This window comes from Pezoporus occidentalis, unplaced genomic scaffold (genome assembly GCF_034315485.1).
Source record: "Pezoporus occidentalis ecotype Australia unplaced genomic scaffold, CSIRO_AGI_Poc_V1 ctg11, whole genome shotgun sequence".
Classification (NCBI taxonomy): domain Eukaryota; kingdom Metazoa; phylum Chordata; class Aves; order Psittaciformes; family Psittacidae; genus Pezoporus; species Pezoporus occidentalis.
In genome coordinates this window covers 2,644,807-2,660,687 of record NW_026912886.1, presented here as the reverse complement: position 1 = coordinate 2,660,687, position 15,881 = coordinate 2,644,807, and the positions used below count along the sequence as shown (strand labels likewise).

Here is a 15,881-nt window from a genome sequence, read left to right as displayed (position 1 = left end):
CTTGTAGAGCCCAGAACATTTGCTTGTTTAATTAATCAATGTAAAAATATTCTAGGTATGAAATACCTTCTCTCTGGATACTTTCTACACCAGGTAGCAATGTCTAGTGTTAGACACTGTCACATGGATGTCTTCATATGTATTTCGATACCTCAGTATCAAAATACAGATGCAGAGACACACCGAGTGAACCTGTCCCTGCCCGAACCAAGGAGCACTGTCTGTTGTCGGAACAGGACAGATCAGAGGTGATGGTGCCTGCAGACAGCACGTCTGCTTCAGGAGCTCCTACCTGCTAAATCCTGCAGCAGGTTACACATGCTTCTCTTCTGCACATCTCAGATACACACACACTTGAAGCAGTGGTTCTGAAAACCTGGGAGATTAAAGATGGGTTTATTGGTTTTTTTTTTTTTTTCCAAGAAACAAACAGCAAATGTAAGAAGCATTTTAAGAATTAGAACATTTTTCCCAAGTAGCTCACAATTTACCAAGGCATTCAAGAGTCCTAACTTTGTCTAAATACTTCCAGTGCTAAGTGCATCAATAGACACTGCCACACCTGCTACACCATCCACAGGAGCCTTCAGTCACACATGTACACCAATTAAAACAGATGCAATATTTTATTCCTTTGGGACAAATATTTCATTCTCCCTGAGTTTGTTTCTGTCATCATGTTTAATCAATGGCTCAAAACTTTAGTTTAAAACCAATACAATACACAAATATACACGTCATACAGACAAACTGCTTAATAATGTTACCAACAGAGACATTTTAAACCCTATCAGTTGTGCCTGCAGTTTGCTCCAGCTCCCAGATGATTGTAGTATGATGATATATTTCAACTAAGAACATTCTGAAAAGGCCGTATCAACTGGACAGAAAAACATGACAACACACTTGCAATTTTAGTCTCTAGTTGAGAGCCCTTCCCAACTACTTAACATTGACTTCTGTTCCCACAAAGGACATATTCCTGTTGTCTTCATTCTGCACAGGCACAGTTTATGGGATGGATTTATAAACCTGAAGTCTGAATAAAGCCAGGAACTTCGGTAAAAAAATGCTTATTATGTGAGCTAATACACCCAAGCTGTTTACAGCAGCGGTTCGATCAGTCAAACAGAGTTGACTTCAGCCTATCCCATTTTTCCCTCAGCTTTGATTTTATTACATCTGAAGCAAAGATATAGTTGATGGAGTCATAGGAAAGATCCCACATCTGCGATCGAGTCAGATTAAATGTTTTCGCAACCAGCTCGTATTCTTGCGATAGATCTGTTGCAAAGACGCCTTTATCATCAGTCTGGAGTTAAATTGAAAGAAAAGAAAAAGGTTGAATTAATTCCTCGACATCAAAAAGGGTTTTTTCTACCCATTACAAACCAGTTTATCTTGATGATGTACAATTTATTCCACAGTTCTTTCATCTGTTGGTAATTATTTCATACTTTATTTGCCCTATTTCCACTCAAAGTTAATGAATTATTCAATCATACAAGAAAATTTCTTAAAATGATGGCACAATTTATCAAGAGAATAGGGATTTGCTATTAAAACTGCTAGAAAGATGGCGATCAAATGATGCATATGTTCAAGCTATGCCAATATGTGCAGGTCTCCTTATTCCTCTTTCCCCTTTCCTCAGATCTGGGCACTACAGCATACTCTCTATTCCTGTATCTTCAGGGGAGGAAATGTCTCACCCTCTCCACTTGGTATCAGCTAGTACAATTTCTTGATACTGACTGAAGCACTAGGCTAGCATCAAAAACATAGGACTGAAAGCCACCTAAAGATTATTAACCTAAAAGGAACAAGTTTGGATTATTTTAGGCTTAATTAGATGATCCATTTGAAACTCAGAGTCCTTATGTCCCCGTAGAGGAGAATGCTAACTATATCCTGTTAAAACATAAGATGCTGTAGTATCTTCTTCTATTACTCTTGTTTTTATAGGCCTTTATGTGCTGGTAAACACAAGTCATGTTTTCTTGCATGACTTCATTGGTTATCTAAACTTTTCACAGCTGAAAATCTCTGAAGATAATCTCTAGTCATGAATTATTTTTCACCTACTACAAAACAGTTAAACTCAATAGTAAATACTTCATACAATAGAGGACTGAGGCTGATTGGAATAGTAAGCACAAAATGTATATATATACACACACACTTGGAAAATGCTGCAAATTACAGGGGTTAAACCAACAGGATGATAGTAAAATTCTGCCAATGGCAGCAAAATTACTTGGCACCTCAACATTTAAGGACCTGAATTAGCTGTCAAAAAAACTCAGGAACTCATCCAGCAGTAAATACCCAGGTAAGCACAAGCTTACACGCAAGTACTGGACCAGTATATTTAAGAGAAATCTGTCAGTATGCAAACAGTTAAGAAGTTCATTGCATGTACAGCTGATAATCTTGTCTATACAGAAAAAAGGTCTTGCTTTACCATAAAACCAAAAGAAATACTAAAGATTCCAATTGGTATTACAAGCATTTCTCAAACAGAACATTATGATTTCCTACAGGCAGATTATTTGCTGCAAGGTCAGAAACAGCAAGTTATCCACAAAAAGAGATACACACATCCAACTGGTTCTTTGCCTAAATGTATGGTTAAAAACAAAAAAACTCACACAAAGCACTGTAGGGTGGCCCATATTGTACCAGTATCCAAAATGGTGTTTGTCACAGGAAGGCACTGTCTGAGTTTTGATGTTTGATGTCATGCAAAGTTCTCAGGGGAAAGAAAGAAGAAACAAGCATAGATACCAAAACAGGAGACATGTTTCTGACACATTCATTGACATATTTCTATTCCTGAATGAAAACTAAAATCAGCTATTGTTGTTTGCTTGATTTTCTATGCTTCAAGTATTGGTAATAACTTCCAAGGGAAAGCTAGGTAACCAGTTTCTTCTTAACTACTGGCTGGGTACAAAATTTTAGGGTGCTTGCAAACCAGAAACACCACACAGCCTTGCACAGTTACTAAAAGTTGTAATTTAGTTTTGTTTTCATCTGAGACATCAACTGTGTGCTGCCACAAATATGTCAAAATCACAAAAGTGTTACCAGCACACCTTTATAGGCAATGCTCTCACATACACTGACAGCCACATTGTTCTAAGCTACACCTGGTCAAAGACACATCAGAGTTAGTACATCAGCAGTACGTATGGTGTTCTGAAATCCAGAGACCACCTAGTAATTTTCTTAACTTTTACCAATGGGTATCTGATTCTGCCGAACAAGTAGCACCAACTCTTCTGAATCTGCGGAGTTGAGAAACGTTCCATGTCCAATTCTGTCAGGAGGCAGGCCCAGGAGGATTTTAGTCTCCTCTTCTTGATTTGGAATCTAGAGAGGATATATTTTACATTCTGTTAAGGCAGCATAAACCAGCACATAAAATGATTACAGACTTCAAATTCTTTTTTTCACAGCGTATGTTATTCAAAAGAAAGCATTAGTGAGACTAAATATCTGCATTACTTCCCTATAAAGAAACAAGCAGGGCATGGAAATGATTTTCAGCTTGGAATTACAAACTGAAGAAGCTGTAATCCTAAACCAGTATAAAACCAGGCGATCGCTTTTGCTGTTCTGAAATACTTTCAGTTGGAGGCATCAGATCAAGCTTTGTGTGCCACAGTTTCAGAGCTACTCTGTCAGGACTACCTTTAACACCTCTTCTAGGGATTAAAAAAATGGTTAAAAAAAAAATTTTCAGTATTTATCAGACTCATCAGAGTGAACTTCAGCCACCACTTCAACAGGTTGTATGGTGAAGCCCAACTCTTTCTGCTAGAAGCAAAGCGAACAGAACTAGTCAGGAAAACATGCAAATTTTACTGTACATGACTTCCAATAAAAATACCAGGAACACAATGGTGGATCTCTTGGAATTTTACTAATTTTCAATTTCATACCTAACCCCCCATAGATCTCATACAGGAAGAACTAATTTGACAGTTATAATTCAGAATAGATCACTGAAGATTTCTCCTTGTTTTCTTCTCTGTTGTCTAAATGCCCCAAACCATTACTGTTTTGGCCTGAGAAATTCAAAACACACAGAAGTTAATTTTTTTTTCATCAAGGCTTTTATAAAACAGGAGTTACAGAGAAGGACCAAAATAAAGAAAACTTTTACCTCTGAGAGATGCAATGCCAGCTTCAGACCTGCTTTCTTTGCTTCCAAGAGTGGTTCCAAAAAATCCTTACCATGTCCTGCCTTGAAGACAGAAATACATCACCATTCTACAGCTTGTTTTGCAATATCAAGGTACTTAATGCAAACACAGTTACCCTGAGTTCCTTTTCTTTTCCCATTACTTCAGTTTTGAAGGAGCAAGTCACATCTTGTTCTGCTATATGGACACACTTTAGACGAATCAGTCAAACATCAGCAGTTCAGATGATGCCCGACTCTGACAAGCCTTGATTTTGATATCCTTTTCACAACTAGCACTTAGAGCTATTTCATTTCAACTTGACAACTATCTTCAAACATTTTTGTTTTCTTAACATTCAATGAGCATTTGGTGCATCTAAAAGAAATTAAAACTAGCAACAGCTTGCAGTATTATTTAACTTGCCTCAACCCAGTCAATCTGAGTAGGACAGTGCAATAACAGACGCTTCCCAGATAAACACTGATTTTCTTTTTTGAGTGTCCCATATTAACCTATTGACTCTTTGTAACAGTACTTGCCCCTTACAGCAACCGAGATTAACCTGGTATCAAGATTATGAGCAATCCATTCAGACCAGCAACGAACATCAGACAAAAGCTGGCAAGAACAGTTAGAACTGCTTGCTGTTACAAATATGTATTTATCTTCAAGAGCACACTAAAATGAAACAAAAACTTACGGTGGGATCACCACTGAAGTCAAGTCCTACTACAACCCCATCAGTGGAAAGAAGGAACTTTTCAGCAAGTTTAACAGTCTGCTTAGCAACTGCCGGGCCACATCTTCTATTTATTGCTATTAACAATCTAGGAGAGAAATGTACCAATTCAGTTAAAACCAGCCGTAACATCAGGAGTCCAACAAATCTGATGCTAACAAAAATAGCACTTCACATACTTCATGGCTGAGTATAAAGAATATTTGTGTAGGAAACTGTGCAAGGAATGAAGGTACCAAAGTTCAGAGAGACACAAACAGGTTAGCCTGGGAAATGCAAAAGCCATGATGAGAGGGAGAGAACAACACACTGCCCATTTACTGCTTGCACTATCAGGCGAGCAACCTCTGCACATGTGAAGATGAGAATTCTTCAGCTTCTACAAATAAATCTGACACGGGTTGCTACCGAGAATATAAACAACAGCAAGCAGACTGCCTCCAAGCAACCACTAACACCTTCTGAAGCTTTTCTGCTGGTTAGGACTACCTCGCTTTTACAGTAGGTAGTTTGCACAATGGATCAAGCAAAAGCTTTGCAAATCCAGGCTATGATAAAGGAGTCTTTAATCCATCAAACACACTGCTCTTCCTGAAAGTGTTGCAGAGAATGGACAGTCTTGGAGCTAAAAAGCTTTACCCAGTTTCATTATCGGTGAAAAGAAAAAAAAAAAAATCAGGTTTCCATCCAATGTACTCTAGTACTGGTTCCATCCAATGTACTCTACTGTTTCCATTCCACGTGCTCCAGTTTAAGAACAATTTTCTTTCCTGCACTGACAGTCTGTAAACCTCTCTGCAAGCTATGACCAGCATCAGACTACACAAAACCTTGAAACAGAGGTACTTTATTTTGTGTATTATGGAGTGTGCTTTATTTACCTTACATCTATATCCAAGCCTTCTTCTTTACACTGCTTTATACCCTCAAGTACAGTTTCAACATACATCCTTTTGGTCATACCTACAAACACATGTACACATTTGGAATGAACATATTTGAGTTAGTTTCATTATGTTGCAGACCCCGTTTTCTAGCCTCATAAGTTTCCTTTTGCACCTTTGATTTTAGTCTATAGTCTTCTAATCTATATAGTTCTAATAGTGTTTATAAATATAGCTTTACTTTGAATCATACATTTGAATTAAGCCTCTTCCTAAATATCTGGAAGAAAGTAACTTAGTGTGAACCAGAGGGTATCTCTTACATGTTTCTATTAAACCATATGTAAATTTAAAAAACGAACAAAAAGAAAATATATCGGCTGTTAAAAATGTTAACAGACTCAGATGTCATACTGAAGCAAATAACCCAAATTCTTGGGTAGCAGTTACAACCAACGCAGTTTTGTCCCAAAAATCTCATAGCAAAGTAACATGCTTTTACACAGTTAAATCTTTATGTTTTTATTGAACCAGCTAAATCTGGTTTTGTTATTAACATAGCCTTAACTAAGTTCCATAGCACATGAGGCTTACAAATTAAAAAACAGAACAGACTGTACCTGTAGACTCTTCTTCTCTAGGAGTGCTCCTCAGTTCCAGATACCTGACACCATCATCAGCAAATTCTTTAATAACATCTTTAGTTATCTGATTAAGAAATAGCATATTCAACATCATGAAAGTAATGCTTATAAAATTGGTTATGTTTTCATTTGCAAATAAAAGACACAGTTATTTTTTGCTGTGAAACACTTGTGACTTTTTCAGGCCCTATGTGTTTTTGGTGCTCTCCATCCCTGGGAATACTACCCACCGAGGGCACCTTCAGTTCCCTCAGTGATACTGAAGAGAGTAAGGACAGATAAGAATTCCCTTGTCTGAATCAGAATACCCCTCAAGTGGGGCAGGCATAAAAACCCCTTTCACAGCTGCTGTACCCTTCTCCAAGTTGAACAGACTGCCTGCAAGCCCTTTTATAGGAGGAAAGAGGACACGACACCACTTTCTGTTCCATACTTCGATCACACAACAGTTCTCCTTGGCAGTTTCATCATCTGAAGTGAACAAGGGACAATTCTAGTTCTGCAGTTTTGGTACATAATGAACCAAAGAAGAAACAGGAGACTACGGTAAATCAGAACTTTGGTAGCAAGGAACAGATGTCACATTCAGTCCAAGCATCTGAGTTGTCATAATGACCACCATATTGGAAGCTCACTACTTTCACAAAAATTAAATGCAAAAGGTACATAAAATCTTCTGTTTCAAAATTGATGTAATTTTCAAGAATAATTCTGAGCTCTGACTGAAGGGACCGGTGTTGATACTGTTACCTGGAACCCAGTGATGTTAATCCAACTCATTCTGACTGAGTGTATTGCTTGTTGTAAGTGAACTTTTAATTAACTCACCAGTAAAATATCTTCAGTCCTAGTGGTAATCTGATAGATGATCTGGAACATCTGAAAACACCTAAAATAAAAAGTTAAAAAATTAATTGGACAAAGGTTAAACAGCAAAATGAGTATTAAAACAATAAAACCTACACTTGGAAAACATGTGTTCGCTGTGCTGAATTAACCAGCTTGGAACTTAAAATACAAAGATGATCTGAGTGGTGATTTTGATTTTAGATGCGAACAATGCATTTGCAACAGATGTTATTGTTGTTATCGTTACCACCACCACCATAAAGCTTTCTGAAGCCCAGACTAAAACATGAACGTTTCCAAAAAAGCAGCTGTACAAGTTGGTTTTTGCTGAAGAGCACCTTACAAGTGAACATTTTCAGTCTTTCAAACTGAATTAATCAACATCTGTTTAGTTTGCAAACATCTAAGAAGTTACACTATAAATACAAACAGCAAAAAAAAAAATCTAACAGACTGTCCTGTAACTAAAACTTGAAAATGCATTTTCTGCAGTCGGTGTATGAAGTCATACAACTCTTGGTCTTGAACTTTCAATTAGAAGATACTCAGTAAACGTTGACCCCACACGGGTGTACACTCACTCTTCTAAGGTTCTTTTCTTTCCTTTGTCAATCACAGTCATTCCGTTCTGGATCTGCAAGTCTGGCTTCCGGGCCGCAAGTTTCTTCATAGTGGCAGAACTGATACAGCCATTCAAATGAGCATGAAGTTCCTAGAGAAAAGAAAAACCTGGTGAAAAGGATGGCTTCTCCATCTAGGTTGTATCACTGTTCTTGTGTTCTACATTATTGTTTCACTCTGAGTTTGAACATAAAGCAACCGTTATCTCTGTGTTTGGCTAATAACAGATTCTTCACACCTTTGCATGCACCGGTTCAAGTGAGGCTGTCCCTTCTGTTCTCACTTGGTGAGCTCCTCTCAGCATTGGCCTCAATGGGAGCACGGCCAGCTTAGGAAAGGAACTGACACCAGAAATCTAGCAAGATGCTACTGCTGCCTTTGATAGGAAAATGTGCTGAAATTCTAAGTCTCCAAGATTTAGTTATTTTAACTTTGTGAAGTATATTTTGGGTTCCTATTTTAAAGTTCACAAGCAGAGGAAAAGGGGTCAGACCATCTTAAACAGTGAAGTGCGTAACTCCAACTGAATACCAGGTGCTACAGCTGCTTACCACTTCTGGAAATCAGGCCAGATACACACCACTACATTACGTTTTTCACTCTTACAAGTGCAACAGCCATCAGAATTCAGTTAGACGTTAACCACAAACCCCGAAAACCATCTGACTGAAAAGGAGCGCGAGAACACAAGGATGGCATCCTGTGATGTGGGTTTGGTCGTGCACCTGCTGTACTGTCTCTCCGCAGCAGAAGGTGCCATTTGTTGTTTTCAAGTCCAGAACAGCAGTGCCGATAAACGCACCGTAAGGCACACGAAGGAACAGCACAGATACGCTAAAAGGAAGGCACACCCTTTGGGAAACGGGGGGGAAAGCCTTATCTGTGACAAACTTCTTAGTCTAGCCCTGGGGCAAAACAGGACAAAAAGGGAAAACAAAGATCATGCTCAACTGATTTAACTGGAAGCAGACTTAACGCCAAGAAGCGCCAAGGCTCACGTTACCAGGTGCTCTGTGGCATCAAGCACCTCAGGAAGAGCGCTTGTTTGACAGCAGCGGAGGAACAGCAGCAGCTCCCTGTCTCTGTGTCCGCTCGCCGCAGTGCTGGTGCGCTGCCAGCTCCAGCCCCTCTGCCTCCCGTGCGGTCCCGCACCCGCGAGCAGCCCCCGCGGCCGGTGCCGCCACCGAAGGAGGGACTGAGCTCCGGCCGCCCTCGGCCGCTCCACCCCGCGCCCAGGCCCCGGCGCTCACCACTTTGGGCAGCTGCCGGTAGAAGCACAGGTCCCGCTCCCGCTCCGCCGCCATGACGGTGCCGGTGCCGGCCCACGGCAGGCCCGCCCCAGCGCCGTGCCCGCCCCGCTCCGCCCCGCCCCGGCAGAGTGCAGGGGTAGGGCGGCAGCGCTGACGTTCGAGCTTACGGAGCGACGCGATTTCCAGCGCCACCGCACCTCGGGGCTGCAACAGCGACGGGTCAGGGCCAGCGTACGGGGGGGGGGCACGGCAACAGGTCGCCCGGCCGAGAGGTCGGCAGTCACCTTCGGGGTGTAGGTGAAAACAACCACTTGGTTCTTCCGCAGGGGCACTGCAGTTTGCTACGTTACTTTGTTACACAGCCCGGAGGGGATCAACGCGTGGGTTACACACCAAACCCTTTTTTGTTAGTTACCTGCATGAACCGTACCTGTTACTGACACACAGCTCAAACCCGACCTGAATAAAAACATTCTGGGACGATCCTAACATCTATTTCAGTTGTGTTATAATTGGCTTTTAGTGTTACTGCAGTCTAACTTTAAAAACTGCACAATGTTAAGTCATCAAGTCACTAAGCAAATGCTAGCTCTTGCTATATCCCAAGACAAGATACGAATGTAATTAACATCATGAAACATGGTCATCTACATACTGCTGGAGTCACTCAGGCAAATAAATTATCCTCCCACAAAAAAATATATCACTACAATATTTAGGGAAGTTAGCTGTAAAGTCAAATTCAAGCATACAAATACAAAGTAAACAACTCAATATTCAAGTTAGTTTCCATCTCTTTTGGTGCTTGACAGATTATCCAAGTTCAGGTGCAGAATTGCGTTAGCTGTTCAACCTTTTTCATAGAAAAATAGCATGTCCATAGAAGAAAAGAAATTCATTTCAGCTCAGTGATCCACTTTTTTATTTTACCTTAGTTAAAGGCAAACTAAGTACAGATACTGTACATTAAAATGTATGCACATAGAAAAACAGATGTTATTCACTCTACCTGAAAGGCTCACACCTCTACATTCTTTTATTCAGAGCCCCTTCCAAGCAATCCTCTCCAAAACATGCTGCACCCACGTTTAAATATACAGAGAACCATCTGCAGGTCCCACATAGCCAACACCTATTAGCAGCACATCAATTAGTGTCCATATTCCAAGTCCACCAAAGCTGAAGAGTTTTCCCAGACCTTCCCGCCACTGGCCCAAATAGAAACGATCAGCACCAAATCCACCAAGGGTGATGCTATAGGAATAAAAACATTGTTCATTGTTATTCTTAGAGAAACTCAGTCAGGGTATCCATACACACTTCTTTCCAACATGCCTACATGTCAGTAGTAGTTTTGCTCTACATCATTCAAGAAATTGTACTTTTTTTTGGTACAAAAATAGCTGACTAGGTTAATAAATGAGAAAGCTTTTGATGAAAATTTCTTAGCTAACTAATACTATCCAGAGACTTCAGAGTTTTTCATTCATGGCAAGCAATACAAGCCCAAACTCTGAAATTCGGAAATGTCTCTCAACTTTTCTAAGGTAGAAGCTAAAAATACCCCAATAAACACACTACAGAAACAGACCCAAACACTAAATTCAGCCCCAAACAGTAGTCAAGCAACAGTAAGTTTCTCCAGCTGGTGGCAAAGGGAACAACTCTTGCTATAAAGGGTTAGATCACCTTCCTGATCAGTCTTGTAGTATCTTTGGCTCCAAGAATAGTCTCTCCACCTAATTTATCATATTTATCATTTTGAAAAAACATAATAAAAAAGGTCTTATGACTGAAATAAATTCAGTTACTTTCAAATCACTATGGTGGAGCTCTAATGGCTTAATATTAAAAAAAAATAACCTATTTTCTTTAAAAACTGCTACACTGGTCTCTTCCCTAATAATTTAAAAAGCAAGGCACTTTACTTAAGGCACTTCCAGCTGTTATAGCTGGGAAGGAAGCTGTAACCAATGGATGCCAGCTATAGCCAGTTTGCTCACAGCTATCAAACTCAGAAAAAACAGCTGCTTTCATTTCAGATGCCAAGAAGTAACTTGGATTTTCAGCCCTGATTGTTTAAAATATATTAAAAAAGTGGGGGGAAAAAATCAACCACACAATATTAGTAGTAGTAGTAGTATCTATTTTAGCTTAACCTTATCTAATAGTTCTTTTGTACCTTAGCGCCAAGGCAGTAGACCACTTGTAACCTCCAGTCCAGTTGCAGTAGAGCATCTTGGGAAAGACACGGTTACCTAAACATTAGAAAACATTCAAACCTTAATGCAACAAAGGCCACATAACGAGTAAGGAAATACAGTATTTCTCTAACAAGTGTCTAAAAGGGTTGAGACTAATTGACACAATGTCAACACAAAAGCTCACATATACTCTGCAGTCCCCTGTTCATCAGTCTATGTCCCACAACAGAAAACATGCAAGGCCACTGAACAAATAAGGGGAAAATTAGGTGCTGAAACCAACATTAATTTTTAAAAATTATCTTACTGAGACAGTTGGTATTAGATAAAGAACTATTTTCTCTCACGTGACAGTAGCAAAAGCCAATGTATACAGTTACATGTCTGACTAATAATCATAACATACTATTATGCTTAAAAATTAAAGTGTAACAATAAACAAAACAGATTCATCAAGGTGCAGGCTGCTACTGCCATGGACATAAACAATCACTGTGTTTACCCATTACAGAATCTGAGTTTGCCCACCTTACCTAGACAATGAACATTATCTCGCACGGTGCAAGTGGCATTGTAGCGCTGTCGCGGACAAGAAACCGTCATGCAGCTTGTAGAATTGGTACACACGTAATCAGTTGTTGCAAGCTGCCAGCAGAACTGGCAGGTCATGTTAATTGTAAAGTTCTCCTGCTCAAGGTTATTCTGATCCTAGAAAGGGACAGCATTATCACTTCAGTGGTAATTAAAAAAAATCCACAGTGTACAGCATCAGATTACATTTCATGAGTAGACATTTTGGGCAAAATAGCAATAACCCTCTTTTCTACCTCTGTGTACTCAAGGACAATAGAAAAATCAGTATTAGAAAACTGATAAAGAGTTATTTAAGCAGTTTAACATTACTGCTTCCTCCCATCTAAGACTGCTGCCAAAGGAGGACTCATTTGATCTCACCTGCAAGAGCAGTCTATACCTCTGAGGGCCATGTAGCCTCCCCACACTTGAAATGCTTCAGTTTTGACTGGCAGCTAACTGATTTAACTGAAACGCATTGCTGTGTAACAAGAGGCAATGCAAGAAGGGCAAAACAGGGAGGGTAAGTCTGTCTCTTCAACAACGGCTCAATGATGAAGTGTGTCACAGAGCTGCAAACCTGCACATGTAAGAACCTGGAAATCAGTATGTTGTACTTTAAGACAAGATGCCACATTTAATTAAATGACTTAAATTTGAGTTTAAAAGTAATAGGTTACTTACCACACAGTGAACATGTGGCTTGACTCTGCAATCAAAAGCGACCGGCTTCCCATATATACAGGAATAGTTCGTGTTACATGTCATACAGTCTGCTGGCAATCTACTGCAAAGCCCGTTACTAGGACATTTAGTCACATAAGATGGAATTTCTGTACTTTCTGAAAGGTGAAAAAATGAATACGTATGCATATGTTCTAGATATACGTATGTCATTTATACATATATTCTTTTGTACACCATACATATACACATGACTGACACTGTGTAAAGGGCTTTCCTTATTACCCAGTGAACAGCATTACAAGGTCGTGTTCTGGGAAACACTGCAATAGCCAATTGAGCTACAAAACACAGCAGGGAGGAGCTACACAATCTTGCAAGGATCTCACAGAAGGTCTGCCTGGGACAGCACAGCAACACAAGCCAATGCAGCACCAGAGCAGAGCTTCACAGAGATTAGTGCTTCCTCAGCCAGGATTTCTCACCAGAAGTAATCAGTTTAGGTACAGAAGCAGGCTGACACATACAACCTACTTTTAGTTCAGGTCTAATTAAGTTTACAGCTAGCTCAGCTGTGTGCTGTGTGTATGCATTCAGAATCACCTCTTAGATTACTGGCAAGAACAGTGTTTCAGCAAAACCCAATGCACCCCTTAGTGAGCTATAAAACCTATACTGATGTTGGAAAGGGAACAGTAGCACAGTCTTGCTGAATGCTGAAGTCCTTCAAGAACTTCCACCATCCTGAGAGGGTATGAAACATGAAGCACAATGGCAGCTTAACTGGTCATTTTCTAGTTATGAGATCTTATATGGACCAATTTTTCTAATTCTATTACCCAAACCTAATTGTTAATGTCACTGGAGAATAAGTCATAAAGCATTACACGACAGCGGCGTTTACCACTGAAAGCATGTAGGGGTTTCTACGGCATAATTAAAGAACTTGACTATTAAACTCAATTCAGTGAGGAAAAAGGCCCCCAGAAGAAAGACAAAGGAAACAACATAGCATCATACCTGCTTCTTTAAAATAGGGAGTATTTGTGCTTGTTGAAGTTAGACTTTTTGCAAATGCAGACTGTGGCTCTGAATGCTTTGTAGTCATCAAAGATCCTGCTACAAGAAAAAAGAAAAAGGCAGAAGTGATATTTCTAGTATAAAATTAATCTTCAGAAACAGTCTGATTTTAGCACACTGAAATTACAAATGGAAAGTGCAGGAATCAGATAAAAAATTCATCTTCCCGTTCTGTAAGTAGTAGAGTGTTTATGTTAAGCGTTAAAATAAGCATTAGAATTGTTCCTTTTAGACAATAAAACATTTATTTCAACTCGGTCTTGTTTTTCGATTCATAAGAATTAAAAAGGGCTGCTCAGAACGCAGATTTCACGCAGTATTTGCTACTGAACAAACCCATTTAATGCAGCAGTGCAGCTCCTCTTCTGACAGCGCTGGAACAGCCGCGCCGGCCGCAGCCATGCCTGCCTCCGTGCGAGCCGAGCGGCGGCAGCGCACTCCAAGAGCCCGCAGGGCAGCACCCGCACAGCGCAGCTCTGGCACCTGCAGCCCCCAGCGCCGCTCCGGTTCACGACCAGGAGCCGGCACGAGGGGTGCTGCTTAACCCCGGAGCAGCAGCGGAGCCGGTGAGCGGAGGGCCCTACCGCTGAGCACCGCCGCAGGAAGCACCGTTCCGCCGCACAGCTGCCATGTCCCCCTCAACACCGAGGTCACGGTCACCTCCCAGCGCGGCCCGCCCCGAGTCGCTCCGCACAGCCGCCACCCGCAGCGCTGCGCTTCTCCGGGCCTCCCCTGCCGGGCCAGGAGCTCCGGGCCGCTGGCGGGCAGGCAGCGGCTCCCTCCTCTTCCCCACCCTCCCCGCCCCGGGGAGCCCGAGCAGAGCGGCAGCGGCCGCGCTCACCGCGGCCCGAGAGAACGTAGAGCTGGGACAGGAAGAGCGCGATGCTGCAGAGCCTCCGCAGGGCGCGCAGCGCCGCCACCGCCGCCATCTTCTGCCGCCGCCTGCCGGCTTCACCGCGGCCGCGGAGGGGAGGCCCAGGGGCGGGCACCCAGCAGCTCCGCCCGGCGGGAAGGGGGGAAGAGGCAGGCTCCGCCTTGGCTGCCAGAGCAGCGCCTGCGGGATGCTATCGATGGCGGACTCGTTTTATCCTTGAGACTGCTGCTTTCCTCGCGCTGCTGAGCCCCGTCTCTCTACCTATTGCTCCCTGTACAAAAATCTTACATTATTTTCATGATTTATATCCCTCCGTGACCCTCTTTTTGCCGCAGGTCATCCAAACAAAGTCGCAAAACATAAAAGGCTAACAATGCATGCTAAAATCCTAGGTTTTATTTGCAAAACCTAGAAGTTTACTGGGGGGGGGAAAAACATACTAAAAACCCAACCAAACCCAACCAAACATGGGGTTTCTACATTCTGAATAGATCAAATATTGCATATAAAATATATTATTAAATATAAACATGAATTAGTCTCCACAGCCCACCTTAATTCTGTGAAGTGGAACAGAACAGGGCCCTGGCACTTGCTGCTCTAATTTTTTCTTCTCCTTTAACAAGGGGAAACGCAGTGGGTAAAAACAGGCACCCAAGCAACCTAATACAAAAAGAGGCTGATTGAACACACATCTCATACACCCATCATGCAAGTAAAGCACTAGGTTTTTGTTTATATAACACTTATGTGGTGTGTAGCATTTTCTGCTTCATTTCAGTGATATTAAAATCACAACAGCTACAGCTGCATAGCTTGGATAACTGAGTAATGTATTTAACATTATCTATGCATTGTAAGTAAAAAAGGCATATAAAAGCAAAAAAAGTCATAAAAATTTACCTAAAAAAAAACAACCTGATTCTATTGCCTGCAAGAGTAACTTCAAAATAATTTCTAAGCATGAAGAAGTCAGATAAACATGGCCACTGTAAATTCAAACATGCTGTGTTTTAAAAATGTCATCTGCCCTGTTTCAGTGGTTTCAGTGTCCCAAACAAATACAGCAAAAAATTACAGTGTTTTCAAAGGTTTGCTTGTTCTAGGAAAAAACCCGTATCAACAGCAAACACCAGAAAAAATAAAACACTCCACACACACAGATAGGGTGGGTAATTCAACTTCATTCTTGGCAATCACCTTTACAAGAACCAAGTATCAGGCCAACTCAATCAGCACCTTGTACCACTTATACTTCCAATTGACACTCATGTACTTGCAGCCTG

At 41.1% G+C, this 15,881-nt stretch overlaps 2 protein-coding genes across 5 annotated transcripts; both read right to left on the bottom strand.

Moving 5' to 3' along the window:
- Positions 1 to 369: 369 nt before the first annotated feature.
- Positions 370 to 9,264, bottom strand: ADAL (adenosine deaminase like). 3 transcript variants are annotated; one of them, XM_062627089.1, is made up of 10 exons: positions 9,181 to 9,264; positions 7,891 to 8,021; positions 7,289 to 7,349; positions 6,437 to 6,524; positions 5,814 to 5,895; positions 4,894 to 5,020; positions 4,172 to 4,252; positions 3,243 to 3,375; positions 2,652 to 2,752; positions 370 to 1,312 (listed from the first exon to the last, which is right to left on the bottom strand). In XM_062627089.1, exons 1-10 carry the CDS (start codon positions 9,232 to 9,234, stop codon positions 1,121 to 1,123), a joined length of 1,050 nt encoding a protein of 349 aa, XP_062483073.1. In that variant the 5' UTR covers positions 9,235 to 9,264; the 3' UTR covers positions 370 to 1,120. The 3 variants fall into 3 exon arrangements, with proteins under 3 accessions (XP_062483073.1, XP_062483078.1, XP_062483087.1); XM_062627094.1 differs by lacking the exon at positions 4,172 to 4,252; XM_062627103.1 differs by lacking the exon at positions 2,652 to 2,752 and having other exon boundaries at positions 1,172 to 1,312.
- An 810-nt stretch (positions 9,265 to 10,074) lies between these two features.
- Positions 10,075 to 14,714, bottom strand: TM2D3 (TM2 domain containing 3). 2 transcript variants are annotated; one of them, XM_062626967.1, is made up of 6 exons: positions 14,563 to 14,714; positions 13,662 to 13,760; positions 12,642 to 12,799; positions 11,918 to 12,092; positions 11,363 to 11,438; positions 10,075 to 10,434 (listed from the first exon to the last, which is right to left on the bottom strand). In XM_062626967.1, the coding sequence occupies exons 1-6, from the start codon at positions 14,648 to 14,650 to the stop codon at positions 10,269 to 10,271; spliced, it is 762 nt and encodes a 253-aa protein (XP_062482951.1). In that variant the 5' UTR covers positions 14,651 to 14,714; the 3' UTR covers positions 10,075 to 10,268. The 2 variants fall into 2 exon arrangements, with proteins under 2 accessions (XP_062482951.1, XP_062482958.1); XM_062626974.1 differs by having other exon boundaries at positions 13,662 to 13,757; positions 14,563 to 14,711.
- Positions 14,715 to 15,881: the final 1,167 nt, after the last annotated feature.